Source organism: Crocuta crocuta, unplaced genomic scaffold (assembly GCF_008692635.1).
Source record: "Crocuta crocuta isolate KB4526 unplaced genomic scaffold, BGI_CrCroc_1.0 scaffold87, whole genome shotgun sequence".
Lineage (NCBI taxonomy): Eukaryota > Metazoa > Chordata > Mammalia > Carnivora > Hyaenidae > Crocuta > Crocuta crocuta.
In genome coordinates this window covers 783,329-796,988 of record NW_027532166.1, presented here as the reverse complement: position 1 = coordinate 796,988, position 13,660 = coordinate 783,329, and the positions used below count along the sequence as shown (strand labels likewise).

General features: G+C 51.1%; 1 protein-coding gene across 2 annotated transcripts in view; it reads left to right on the top strand.

Moving 5' to 3' along the window:
• Window positions 1–13,371, top strand: part of FLNB (filamin B) — a 142,650-nt gene extending 129,279 nt beyond the window's left edge. For both annotated transcript variants that reach the window (XM_077776687.1, XM_077776686.1), the window contains 5 exons: window positions 3,243–3,375; window positions 4,305–4,481; window positions 9,374–9,592; window positions 10,568–10,771; window positions 11,675–13,371. In XM_077776687.1, coding sequence (XP_077632813.1) covers window positions 3,243–3,375; window positions 4,305–4,481; window positions 9,374–9,592; window positions 10,568–10,771; window positions 11,675–11,862 — 921 coding nt within the window. In that variant the 3' untranslated portion in view covers window positions 11,863–13,371. The remainder of the gene's footprint in view (window positions 1–3,242; window positions 3,376–4,304; window positions 4,482–9,373; window positions 9,593–10,567; window positions 10,772–11,674) is intronic.
• The last annotated feature ends 289 nt before the right edge of the window (window positions 13,372–13,660 follow it).

The window sequence follows — 13,660 nt, the reverse complement described above, 5'->3', positions numbered from 1 at the left end:
AACCAAACTAAGAACCACTAGAGATGCCTTTGGGTCTTTGCTCAAGATGCAAGGCGCATCTTGAAAATAACAAGGTGTGTGAATCAGGAGTAATTTGATTGTGGGATAACACCAGAATCCCCAAATCTGATTTCTGGTTAAGGGGTTTTCTAACTAGCCTTCAGCTACCCCCGGTTCTTAAAAACACTGAGTGAATACCCAGTCCCGGATCTCAGATTGGTGATATCACTGGATATCACCAGTTCCAATGATTCTAACCTTACCCTAAGGAGAATCGGCATTGCTGGTTGTTCCAAATAGCAGGGAGCCCAGACTGAACCCCAAACAAGGGTCACAATCCACAGATTGAAGAGGCCTCAGCTGGAGCCGAGCAAGGGTGCTAACTGGTCGCTGTGGCGTGATGTTTTTCTTGTGTTTCATTTAAAGGCTTCTTAACAGAAGTTCCTTTTGTGGCCGACTTAACTAAAACCTATGGAGGGAGATAAACCCAGCCTTTGTTGAGGGCAAAGAACTGCCTTCATGCATCTCGAAGATTTCTTTCAGATCTTCTGAGGTGTTTATCTCCCTCTTGAGGATTTAGCGGCAAGTGGATTCAGGTAAGGTGCATGGTTCTTTCCCCAAAAACCTGTTTTGGAGAAATCTTCTCCTCTTGAAAACTTTTCTGTAGAGTGCTGTCAACATAGTCGGGTCATAAATATTTGAATACGTGTGCAGAAGGCCGTGTATCCATCAAGCAAGCGTTTGTAACCGGCTGCTACGGTAGAAGGGACGAGCGTCAGCTTGTCCTGTTTCTCTCGGGTCACTTGGTGCTGAGCGATATGTAAATTATTTATCAGAGATTTGCTGGAGGCCCGCACGCTGACATCTGGTGCTGGTTAAGAAAAGAGAGGCATGTATTGTTTTGTCTCACTTCAAGACTTTTTAGAAAATTGGAGTCGGCTGGCATTTTGTGGAGGAGGGGGTGATGAGATGGGGGCAATCTGGTGATCAAAGATTCCTTAATTTTGTGTGTGGTCCTCGCTCCCCAGTCTGTAACCTCTAGCACGGCACAGTGTGATAGTATGTTCTAGAACAATGGAAATGTCTCACGTCTCTTCTGTGCGGCGTGGTAGCCACTGGCCACATGTGGCTGTCAAGCACTTGAAATGTTGCTAGTGAAACTGAGGAACAAATCTTTAATTTTATCTAATTTAATTGATTTACATGTAAAAATATATAGTCACACGTGGCTAGTGACTGCCAAATCAGTGCCTTGTTACAGAGATGAGGTCTTGGGACAGGAGCCTCAGGTATCGCCTGGGAATTTATTAAAATCCTAGAATCTCGAGGCACCTGGGTGGCTCCGTACATTAAATGTCTGACTCTTGATTTCAGCTCAGGTCATGATCTCACCATTTGTGAGTTCAAGCTCCGCATTGGGCTCTGTGCTAATAGCAAGGAGCCTGCTTGAGATCCTCTCTCTTCCTCTCTATCTCTCTCTCAAAATAAATAAACTTTAAAAAAAAAGGCAGTTATGAAAAAAGAAAAGACAAATGGTACCATTCAGCAGTCTTATTTTTTAAAAGCTGCTCTGGGGGCACCTGGGTGGCTCAGTCAATAAAGCATCCAGCTCTTGATTTCTGCTCAGGTCATGATCTCATGATTCGTGAACTCGAGCCCCAAGTCAGGCTCTGTGCTAACAGCGAGGAGCCTGCTTGGGATTCTCTCTCCCTCTCTGTCTGCTCCTCCCCACCTTGTATTCTCTTTCTCTCTCTCTCTCTCTCTCTCCCTCCCTCTCTCTTTCCCCTTAAAAAAAATATCTCAGAATCTCAGGCTCTCCTCAGACCCCCAGACCCACTGGATCAGAATCTGCATTTTAACAAGACCTCCCCCAGCAAAGTTCTTCAATCACACAGTGAGGAGTGGCTCTCCAATCAAGTTTACATCAAAACTGCTAACTTGTACAATTTTGTAGTTCAGGACTGGCCAATCTTAAAATATCTTAAGCATCTGGGGCACCTGGGTGGCTCAGTCGGTTGAGCATGTGACTCTTGATCTCAGCTCAGGTCTTGATGGTAGGGTTTTGAGTTCAAGCCCCACACTGGGCGCTGCACTGGGTGTGGAGCCTACTTAAGAAATCTGTATCTATATTTTAATCATCTAGACCTCTGATCTTTTCCTCCCAGAAGAGGCTATAGTTTCCAGGGCAGAGTGTGGAGGGTGAAACTTACCCAGTGAAGAGTGAAAGCTATCCTTTTCCCTGTTGTGTTTTTAGTAGGATATAAACAACTTCTAAATGCTTAATATTTAATGATAAGCTGACCTTTTTGAGCCTTTCTGTGTACAAGTCAGGCCCTGTGCTGAGTGCTTCGAATGCATAACTTTATTTCATCCTCACAGCAGCTCTCTGGTATAGATTTGGTTATTGTGCCCATTTTACAGATGAGAAAACTGAGACTCAAAGGTTAAACAACTTACTTACATAGCTAGGAAATGATAGCCACCCCAAGTCCTGCTGATTCTTAACCATGTATAGTCGTTTACAAATTTTTTAAACATTGTCTCCATTCCTACCCTTGAGATAAAAAATAGCAATGATATAAGACTTTGTTTGTGTTAGTGAATACATGGTTTGTCAGCTGCCGGGCTCCTCTTAAAAGGGGGCCGTTATGGTACCTGGGTGGCTCAGTCGATTAAATGTTTGACTTTGGCTCAGGTCATGATCTCACCTTTCGTGAGTTCAGACTCTGAATGGGTAGTGTGGAGCCTGCTTGGGATTCTTTCTCTCTCTCCTCTCTCTGCCCCTCCCCCATTTGTGTGCATATGTTCGCGCTCACACCTTCTCTCTCTCTCTCTCTCTCTCTCTCTCTCTCTCTCTGAAAATAATTCAATCTAAGAAAAAGAGAGAATGGGGTTTCCTTTTGGACCTGGAAGACACTGGCCTTTCTGGTTGTCCAGGTCTTGTTTGGGATGCAAAAACGATAGTTTTATTACCAGGATGGCTAAGGCTCCAAATCAAGTAACCATTCCTTCCAGCCCAAATCAAGGTGCTAGACCAGCCCGCCATGTGCCTCTGCTGTCTTCTGTTTAAAACCACAAGTGTGCAACATGCCATCTGCTCTTCCGTCATCACGTGTTATAAGGATAACCCTCTGGGCCTATTCGCATGAGAACTGTGCCCTGGAGTCCCAGGTTGGGTCAGTATGTGGCCACTGAGCAGGAACGCCAAGGGCCGTAACCTGTTTAATGTATTAAATTCTCAGGAATCGGGATTAAAAGTTAACCAGCCAGCCTCCTTTGCTATAAGGTTGAATGGGGCGAAAGGCAAGATCGATGCCAAGGTGCACAGCCCCTCGGGAGCCGTGGAGGAGTGCCACGTGTCTGAGCTAGAGCCAGGTAAGCCGGAGGTGGGGTGCGAGGTCCACACCGGCGTCTCCGCGAGGGACGGTTCTGACGCGCCCCAGCCCCAGTGGAGGGCTCAGGAGCCTCACCGAGGCCAGCGGCCTTCGCGTCCCCTTCTGCTCTCGTTGCCAGGCACTGTTTACAGTCAGGGAATAAACATTTCCAGGGACAGGGAGACACTTTGGGAGCTAGTCTGCCTTTTTTTTCTTTTTTAAACAAATACTGCTTTATATTCTGTTGTTATTCAGATTCCTTTCACATTACATTCATTGTGATTTTTTTCTCCTATTGTAACAAAACCTTACAGATTTTTATTATGTTGCTGACCTTATAACATGAATAAGTACCCTTTGATCTCACTTTACTCTGAGGGAAAAGTTCATTGATGTTCATCCCTAAATTTATATTTCAAAGAATCTGAGTCTCTAGGATGCTTAATAGCATAAGATTTTCCTTCCCACTCCCTTGATGTGCAGAATTCTCTGACATAATGAACTTTAATGAGCCGTTTTGCCAGAGAACACGTATTAAATGTGAGAGGCTTGCTAGCTTAGAGCTTAATTCAGAAGCATTCATGCTGGTTGGAACCAATGTTTTCCCCTTCAAGTGGCCAAATAGAGAAACTTTGTGAGAAGTGAGCTTTTCATAAAGAAAGTGATCTCCCGAGACAGGCGTCAGAGAGGATGAGACCTAGAATTGGAGATTTGGATTTGGATGCATTTCCCAAAGGGTTGACGTGGGACGCAGATAGCGCCCCCTCTGGTTTTGAAATCCAACATACTGGTGCCAGGCTTCCAGCAGAGCTGTTGTCTTATTACTGATTTAAAACTCGCCATCTCAGGCCGGCCTCCCGTCCCTCGCCCTCACCCAGCGTGGTGGTGTCGCGTCCTCGACTTTACCCTGTGCTTTGCTCGCTCTCCTAGATAAGTATGCCGTTCGCTTCATCCCCCACGAGAATGGCATCCACACGATCGACGTCAAGTTCAACGGGAGCCACGTGGTTGGAAGCCCCTTCAAAGTGCGCGTCGGGGAGCCAGGACAAGCGGGCAACCCTGCGCTCGTGTCCGCCTATGGCGCGGGGCTCGAGGGGGGCACCACAGGTAAGCCTGCGCCTCCGCCTCCGCCGCAGCAGCTCGGGGGCAGGGCCAGGAGCTTCGGGAAGCCTTCTCCACGGCCTCCCCAGGGGGGCTGCACCGATGTGCACTTGGGAGCTCTTGCTCTCCAGGCTTGTTTTGGGACATGTGGTTTGACCCACGATCAGTCCGGAGCGAGGGCTCGATGACCGCGTTGTCACTCCTCGTTACTGTCTGCTCTGCTTCGCCCATCTCTTCCTTGGCCTCCTGCCTTGACTTCTGGGCCCGGACACTGATCATGAAGGAATACAGCGCCCCATCTTTTCCTTTTGAGGGTTTCTTTGCCTGCACAGAACTCAGTGCGGGTAACAGCCTCCTGGGAGGTCTCCTACCCACTGGCTCCATCATGCAGTCCCTGGGCTCCCAGAAGCAACCTGGAATCACCACCAGGACCTGTCACGGCCTCCTCCTTTTAACTTCTGGTCCTAACAGAGAAGGAGAAAAGATGGTGGCAGAGTTCTAGAGCTTTGGGGGCTTGTTACAGCTTGTTTTTAGTCTTTGCCATGGATGGGACACATCTGACTGTGAAAGGGACAGGCAGCTAGGACATAGAGAAACGAAACTGGCTCCATCTCCTTGCTTGTTCCTCCCTCCATGTAGACCCAAAAGGAAACACCACTGGCAGTTCAGGGGAGGGCCTTCTGACGTCCTCATGCTTGGTCGCTTGGTTGCTTAGCTAGTTCGTTTGTTAAGAAAGCAGCGTATAGTTTTGCTTTTATTTTACAGAAATAATCTTATTGCACGTATTGTTATACAATGTTTTTCACCTGATATCTTTTGTTTTTTAATGTTTATTTATCTTAGAGAGAGAGTCAGAGTGCAAGCAGGGGAGGGGCAGAAAGCGAGGGAGACACAGAATCTGAAGCAGGCTCCAGGCTCCGAGCTGTCAGCACAGAGCCCAGTGTGAGGCTTGAACCTGTGTACTGTGAGATTGCGACCCAAGCTGAAATTGGACACTATCTTTATTGACTGAGCCACCCAGGCACCCCTCACTTGACATCTTAAAGAACTTTCTGTGTCAGAGCACAGATCCACCCACCTTGTAACGGCTGCAGCCAGTGTTCACACGGTGAAGATAGAGGTGGGCATTGGGTGGGTCACTGGTACGGAGCGCCAGTGTGGGGAGCGTGTGCAGTCACACTTCTTTGCAGGGCACGTCCCTTGGCATGGACTCACTGGGACAGTTTGCACTGGGTGTTACTTTTTTTTTTTATGTTTTTGTTTTTGAGATAAAGTGTGTGAACAGGGGAGGGGCAGACAGAGGTGGGGACAGAGGACCTGAAGCAGGCTCTGTGCTGATGGCAGAGAGCCTGATGAAGTTTGACCTCAAGAACCATGAGATCATGACCTGAGCCGAAGTTGGACACTTAACCGACTGGAGCCACCAGGTGCTCCTGTGCTGGGTGTTACTTTGGGCCTTTGGATGGCAGCCCAGTCCCGGCCTCGAGTCCCTTGTGTGTATGTATTTTCATCTAGCTTCCCCTGATGCGGTGAGTGGGATAGAGCAGACCCGCCTCCCACTGGGCGATGGGATGAGTGGCCGCGGTTACCTGGCATCCAGCCCGAGGGAGCCAGTGTCCTAAGTGGCTGAGGGGCCCTGCCCAGGTGCAGGAGTGACTGACAGGCTGGCATGCCGCCCCAGGACTCTGGTCAAAGCAGTGGCCTCAGCAAAACCACCTACAGGGGTGGTGTAAGTGCTTCTGGACTCCCCAGGCCCGTCCGGGCTGCCTCCACACTGAACTCTGGGCCAGCAGCATGCCCTTTATAGGAAGCTTCACCCGAGGCCATTCCATTTTACAGATGGGGAAAGTGAGGCTCAGAAAGGTTGAGTCACTCCCCAAGCTTACTTAGCTGAGAGAGCACAGGACCAGGAATCAGTCCAGGTCCCTGACTCAAACCCTTAACCCTTGTGCTTTGCTGCCTCTCTCAGTGGCTGGCTTGCCCAGAGGTAGTGAGTGCACCTGTGGCCCAGTTTGTGGGGTATCTCACCCAGGACCCCCGTTCTCCCAGCCGCCCTGGAATGGTTCCCAGGCAGTAGTGCAGGCACGTGGTCCCCGGCCAGCCACACGCCATTAAAGACCACGTGAGGTCCTCCTGGCATTTGGAACCATGCACGCCTTGGTCCAGGCCCCACAGCAGCCACGGGGGTCTCCTGAGCTGCCAGCAGCCGCCTCACCCTCCTGCTGGGTCACACCTGCTGCGCTCGGGCCTCTCCTGCTTCCTCTTCACTGTTCGCATGCCTTCTCGGGAGCTTGGGTTTGGGGCTGTGCTTTGCAAGTGCTGGATGCCGCTGAGAAGGGGCCGGCTTGCAGGGAGACTCCGGCCAGGAGGGAGAGGCACAGAGCAGGCCTGTTTCGAACGCTGTGTAAATATTGCTCTTGTCAAGGGGAGGGCGTCTTGTTTTTCTAGCCCTCCCGCTCCCAAGCCTTTTCCCAAATATCCATCCTGAGACGACACAGCTGTAGTGTGCAGGGAATGAAAAGGTATCTGTGCTTGGCTGCTGGAGGGCCTGGCGTCCTGACCTGCAGAATAAAGCAAACTCCCTGTGTTGCTATGGGTGGGCCTGCTGTATCTCTTGGCTTGAGCTTTAAATGGCCCATTCTGCAGGCTTGGGAGCAGGGGAATGTGGTGAATTAGGGGTGGGACTGTCTGCTGCACAGGAGTTGAGAGGTCAGGAGTTAGACCAGGGAGTTCTAGACACTCTGGACTGGGAGCGCAGCCTCTCCCTGCTGCAATGCTGCAAGATGGCCAGGGTGCACGAGGTGGAACAGAAAAGCCCCCTCCCTCCCTGGACCCCTCGCCCACCTCCACGATGGTGCAAGGGCTGCAGTATCAACATGCACTGAACCCACAGGGACTCGGCTGTGCACCTGCGGGGTTGGGGGGAGGACTGCTATGCCCAGAGATGTTTGGGGTACATACTGGTTCTAGCCGGAGGCAGTGGTCAGAGGGACCCCTGCATGTGGATTTTCTTTCTCCTACTTCTCTCAGGCAAGTGCCTTAGGTCCAGGCTGGGCAGATCTTTTTTTTTTTTTTAATTTTTGGGAGTGAGACAGAGTGCAGATGGGGGAGGGGGCAGAGAGTGAGGGAGACACAGAATCCGAAGCAGGCTGCAGGCTCTGCAGCCCTGACATGGGGCTCGAACTCAAGAACCACGAGATCATGACCTGAACCAAAGTCGGAGGCCTAACCGCCTGAGCCACCCAGACACCCGGGCTGGGCAGATCTTGTGTTTAAATCCCAGATCTGCAGTTCCCCAGCCATGTGACTTGGCGCAAGAGATTTGACCTCACTGAATCTCCACTTCCTTCTTGTAAAATGGGATTAATAAGGGATCCCGCCCGCCCGCCTGCCCGCCTGCCCCATAGGGTGTTTTTTCCAGGTGGCTCTTGCCCTGTGATTCCTTATTTCCGTTTGCCCGCCTCATCTCCCTTGTCTTTCCGAGCCCTTATAGCCAGAATTCACGGATCTTTCTCGGGAATGGAGCAACTTGTTAAGATCAGCAGGGCTTCACTACAGTCAGGTCTTTTCATCTTTACTTTAAAAATAGCTTTCCTTATCATCGCCTCGCAGCTACTTCCTGGAAATGCTGTCCCCTTGTTGATCACCACCCCTCCCTTCTCCGCACAGCGTCCCTCGGCAGCTGCCGCATGAGATGCTTCTTGGCTGCACGGTTTAGAAACAAGGTTGAGATAGTGGAGGGCGGAGGGGGGCGGGGGGAGCGCCTGGGACAGGAGCCTCAGGAGCTTCCAGAAGCAGCTGGGTTTGTTTGGGGCTTGCATGATAGCAGCGCCTTTGTTTTATTGATAGCCAGAACAATAATTCTTTCTCTGGCTTAGGAGCTATAATTAAACCAAAATAGTTCCCAGCTGGGGTGGCATCTCAGGCTCTGGAAAAAGCACTGCCCCGCGCGAGGGTGCTGTACCAGGGGTGGCCCATAGAGGGCGCTGTTGCAGGCAGCCCTCACGACCACCTCCTTCCCTCTCCGGACTGCAATGGGCCTGGAGGAGTGGGGGCTTTTGCAGGGCCATGGGTTCAGGCAGGAATGCCAGCACGGTCATTGGTCGGCCCAGCTTTTCTTTCACCACAAGGCAGGATGTCTGTGCAGGAGGTCCCCCAGCCAGGCAAGAGGCTCTGCAGCCACTCAGACTGGTTTGTAGGGCTGACTGGCAGGCACCTGAACCTCCCTGAGCCCCTGTCGTTTGTCAAACAGGAATCACTGGGTACCTAACATGATGCTTAGTAGGAGATCTGGAGCCTGAGCAGTGTAAATATTGCTCAGTTAGCAGCAGCTGCTGTTCAGCCCTGTTCTTTTGCTGGTATTCATGGCAAAGTGGCGGGCTGGCAGATCCTAGCAGCCGGCCCAGTCTTCAGCGTGGCGTCTGGGGCAAGGATCCTGCTGGGGCAGAAGGAGAGGCGGGGCCTGCTCAGCTTCTCCAAGTCTGCTCAGAGGAGAAAGGAAAGGTCAGGGCGGCCTACGCATCCCCCACCCGCTGGGGGCAGGGCTGGGCCCTGGCAGCTGAAACAGCGCTTCAGGCCCTCAAGGACAACTCGGGCTTCTTGCTCCCAGCCACCGCTCGTGCCCAGAGGAGGGAGCAGGGTGTCCTGGCGGTTGGCGCTAGTGGGCGAAATGTCAGCCACACTCTTGCTGCAGCCTTGGAAAGGGAGTTACCGCCCCCAGGGCCTGAGGTCCTCTGTGTCAGGAGCTCAGAGCTTTTACTGGCAGNGCCCCCCGCCCCCCCCCACTCTGGGAGGGAACCTGTGTGTGCTCCTGCCACTGCTTCTGTGTCCCTGGGAAAGCGCCGCACCCCTCATCCCTCCAAACCATCAACAAGACACTCCCTTTCCCTTTCTCCCAGGTATCCAGTCTGAATTCTTCATCAACACCACCCGAGCAGGGCCAGGGACGTTATCTGTCACCATTGAAGGCCCGTCCAAGGTTAAAATGGATTGCCAGGAAACCCCAGAAGGGTACAAAGTCATGTACACCCCCATGGCTCCTGGAAACTACCTGATTGGTGTCAAATATGGCGGGCCCAACCACATTGTGGGCAGTCCTTTCAAGGCCAAGGTGACAGGTAACAACCAAACAGCTTTGAAGTTATCCTTTTTCCCGGTGGAGCTTCTCTTGGCCGATTGTCAACAGAGTTACTTAATGCTAGAAACCATGGTTAATTTTAGATATGTTGAATCCAACTTTGACTCTTGAATGTTTTTGACGGAAAAGAAATACTTACATATTTGAAATCTTATGTACCTGTTCAGATCAAGACCTGAAAAATCCTCTTATTTCTAACCTTTTCTTTTTAATTATTTTTAATGTTTATTTTTGAGAGAAAGATGGTGTGAGCGTGGAGGGCACAGAGAGAGAGAGAGAAGGAGACACAGAATTCAAGGCACACTCCAGGCCCTGAGCTGTCAGCACAGAGCCTGATGTGGGGCTCAAACTCACGAGCCATGAGATTGTGACCTGAGCCAAAGTTGGACCCTTAACCGACTGAGCCACCTAGGTGCCCCATCTAACCTTTACTTTTAAAATAATTGAAGGTTTTATTAAATTTATAAAAATATGCTCCTTCAGAACACTAGAAAAAATGCCAGTCAAAACCACCCCATGGTCCAGGGCCCAAGGTAATCATCGTAAATATGGTGGTAAATCTCTTCCACATGTCTCCACTTGGTTCACTGTTATAGGGGTAGAATAGGTTCATTGCAGAAAGATTAGAAGATTCAGATAGAAAAATCATCCCCTCACGTGCAAAGAGAACCATTTCTGGTATTTTGTTACATTTTCTCCCCGACATGTAACATTACTTATACACAGAGTATTTTATATAAATGGAAAGAAGTGAATTCTGCAGGGTGGCAGGAGGCTATGTGGGAGCGATTTCTGGGGTTTGGAAGACACTATGGGTGTGAGGTGGGGAATAGATTCAGGTGTTGGGGTGAGGCGAGGGTGTGTGGCTCTTGGATCCAGCTGTTGGGGTGCGTGGACTTTCCTGGGGCTTCTGCCTGGGGCTCTCACCTCTTCACTCCTCCCTCCCGTGTCCTAGGCCAGCGTCTGGTCAGCCCTGCCTCAGCCAACGAGACCTCATCCATTCTGGTGGAGTCGGTGACCAGGTCATCCACAGAGACCTGCTACAGCGCCATCCCCAAGGCCTCCTCAGATGCCAGCAAGGTGACCTCCAAGGGGGCAGGGCTCTCGAAGGCCTTTGTGGGCCAGAAGAGCTCCTTCTTGGTGGACTGCAGCAAAGCGGGTATGTAGCTGGTCCTGCCCACGCGTGGGGGCAGGGCACCCTCTGCTGACCTTGGTCTTCCCTGCAGTGCCCACCGACCCCTGCCCCCCAGCCACTTGCAAGTAACCTTGTTCATACCGCATTCTCCTGCACTTAATATTTTTAAATGATTTTCCTCTCTGTTGCCTCTTGATTCTTTCAAATGCTCTCAAGGTAGACAGGAAAGGTAGCATTATCCCCATCACAGATGGGCAAACTGAATCAGTAACTTGGCCCCTTCTGTGCCAATAATTGATTTAAATGCAGTTTGAACTTGGGTATTTATTTGGGTGTCAGTGGTTAGTTGCCTGGGTTCTAGATGTGCATCTAGCACATCTGGGCTGGAGACTTGGCTCTACTTCTTCCTTCCTTCCTTCCTTCCCTCCCCAGATTTAGCCATGTGATCTTGGGAAAGTTTAGAAGTCTTTAAAAGTCAGTTTCTTCTTGTCTAAAATGGGAATAGGGCACCTTCCTTAATTTTTTTATGAGAATAAATGAGATCAGAGTAGTCATTGCTTCTATAGCCCTTGCTGCAAGCTAAGGGCTACACATCTGACTGCTGTAAACCTCACAACAAGCCCACGGGGTAGGTGCTGGCATCATCTCCTGTTTACAGATGGGCACGCTAAGGCAGAGACAGGTAGAATTCCACCCTCAAGGTCACCCAACTAGGAAGTGGCTGGGCAGGATTTGAACCCATGCCGTCGTGCTCTATAAGTTTATGCTCATAATTGCCACGCCATTCCACCTCTCAAAGGCCCCAGCATCGTTGTAGAATCTCGACAGACTGTCACCGGTACCTTTCCTTTGGTCCTCATATCCCCTCCCCTCCCTCTGCCTTCTGTCTTGCGTCCTACAGAGTAACCACCTTTCTCTGCCTCCCAGGCTCCAACATGCTGCTGATCGGTGTCCATGGACCAACCACCCCCTGCGAAGAGGTCTCCATGAAGCATGTGGGCAACCAACAATACAATGTCACATACGTGGTCAAGGAGAAGGGGGATTATGTTCTGGCTGTGAAGTGGGGAGAGGAACACATCCCCGGCAGCCCCTTCCACGTCACAGTGCCTTAACAGGGTCTCCTCAAATCCTGGGAGGGCTTCTGATGGTTGCTTTTGTTGCTTGTTTTATACAAAGTTTCTCTCCAGCCCGTTTGTGGGTCTGAACCCCGGTCCTGAAAACATTGCTGTTCTAAAGTGCCTTCAGAAATAAGTCCTAGACTTGACTCCTTAGGGACGTGTTGGGGACTCTTAAGAAATGCAAACTCCTTCAATGGGCTGAGATTTCCATGTACATTTGGTTCAAATCGGACCTCTTGGTGGCACGGATCACCCCCTGCAGGCAGACCCAGGTCACCTGCAGGACTGACATTTCTCGAAAACGAAATTGGCCAGCCAGGTTGCGAAACAAAATGAAACAAGCCTAGTGGGGCGGGGTGAGGGACAAGAGGCGACCTAGGTTAGGCTGTCGTGTAGCAAAGAAGATGACTTAAAACCAGCCTCGTCTCTCCCAGGGCCCGTATCACATAAAAGGCTCTCAGGCAGATGCCATCGTTTCAGCACTTCTCCCCACACACCCCGCGCATCCGTGGCCTTTTTACACTTCGCAGAGGGCAGTGAGTACGTGGTGGCGAACCCGCCTCAGTGCTTTCTGGTGTCTCTCCTCTCATTCTGCTGAGTATTTATTTCCCTGCAAAGTTGTAACAGGTGCCCCTCTTGGCAGCCACGTTTTTGCTTTTGTCTTTCAAGGCCACCGAAGTGGCTGTGTCCGAGGGTGCAGTGACGAGCAGCCCCTCCCGCCAAAGATCCCTTCTGTTTTTAACCAGCACGAGCGTTTGTGTTAACACACACTCCAGCTATTGGTCCGTCCGATGAGTCTTGCCAACACGTTCGAAGTGACCACACGTGGGTCACTGTGTCCGCGCCCTCATACACAGAGGCCTGTCATGGGACAGAGCACTCACTCCACACCCACCTCCAGTCAGCCCTGGGATCGCTTCTGGAAAATAATTACTGACCGGAAAGAGAAAAACTCCTGCTGACCTTTGCGGAGGAGGCGGGAAGGGCAGCAGTAGCCCCCGGGTGGTCATTCACCGTCGGGCAGAAATAGGACAGCTACATAGCTCTCGGTGGCTTTGCATTCATTTGGCCCCGACCACATCATCTGAGGCGTTTGGAAAGCATTGTGGAGGTGAAAAGTTCCAAAGATGGGGTGCAAAGCGTGTTGCACCCCTTCCTGCAGACCTGAGCTGGTTTTGGAATAAAGCTAAAGCATTTGGGGAACACTGCCTGACTTCAGGGCCCAGATGGGGGTGTGGTCTGGGCAGGCAGACTCTTGATTTGGTGCTCCATCCTAAGAAAGTGGCCGCTGTTGTCACGAGTGCCTAGCGGGTGGGGGACAGTCACCAGGATGTAGCAGCTGGGGGCAGGTGTTGACAGTAGCCCTCCCATTAGAAACCGGAGCAGCCCGAAGCCTGATGTGAAGGGGCCACAGGTTTTGTAAACTGGGACATGGAAGCGAAACTGGAATCAAAAGCCGACTGTAAATTGTGTCTTATAACTTATTAAATGTTTGCTCTGTCAGGCTCCGGTGGTGTTCTTGGAGGGTGGTGTTTCTGAAACAATGGTTTGAGTCTCCGACCAGCTCTCGCCAACCCCTGGCCGAAAAGACACATGATCAGCGAGTTGCTTTGACGTGCATTTTTGTAAATGTTTGTTTATTTATTTTGAGAGACTGGGCACGTGGAGGTGGGGGAGGGGGAGGTGGAGGGGTAGAGAGAGCAGGAGGGAGAATCCCAAACAGGCTCCACACTGTTAGCGCAGAGCCCGATGCGGGGCTCAAATTCACGTACCCTGCGGTCATGACCTGAGC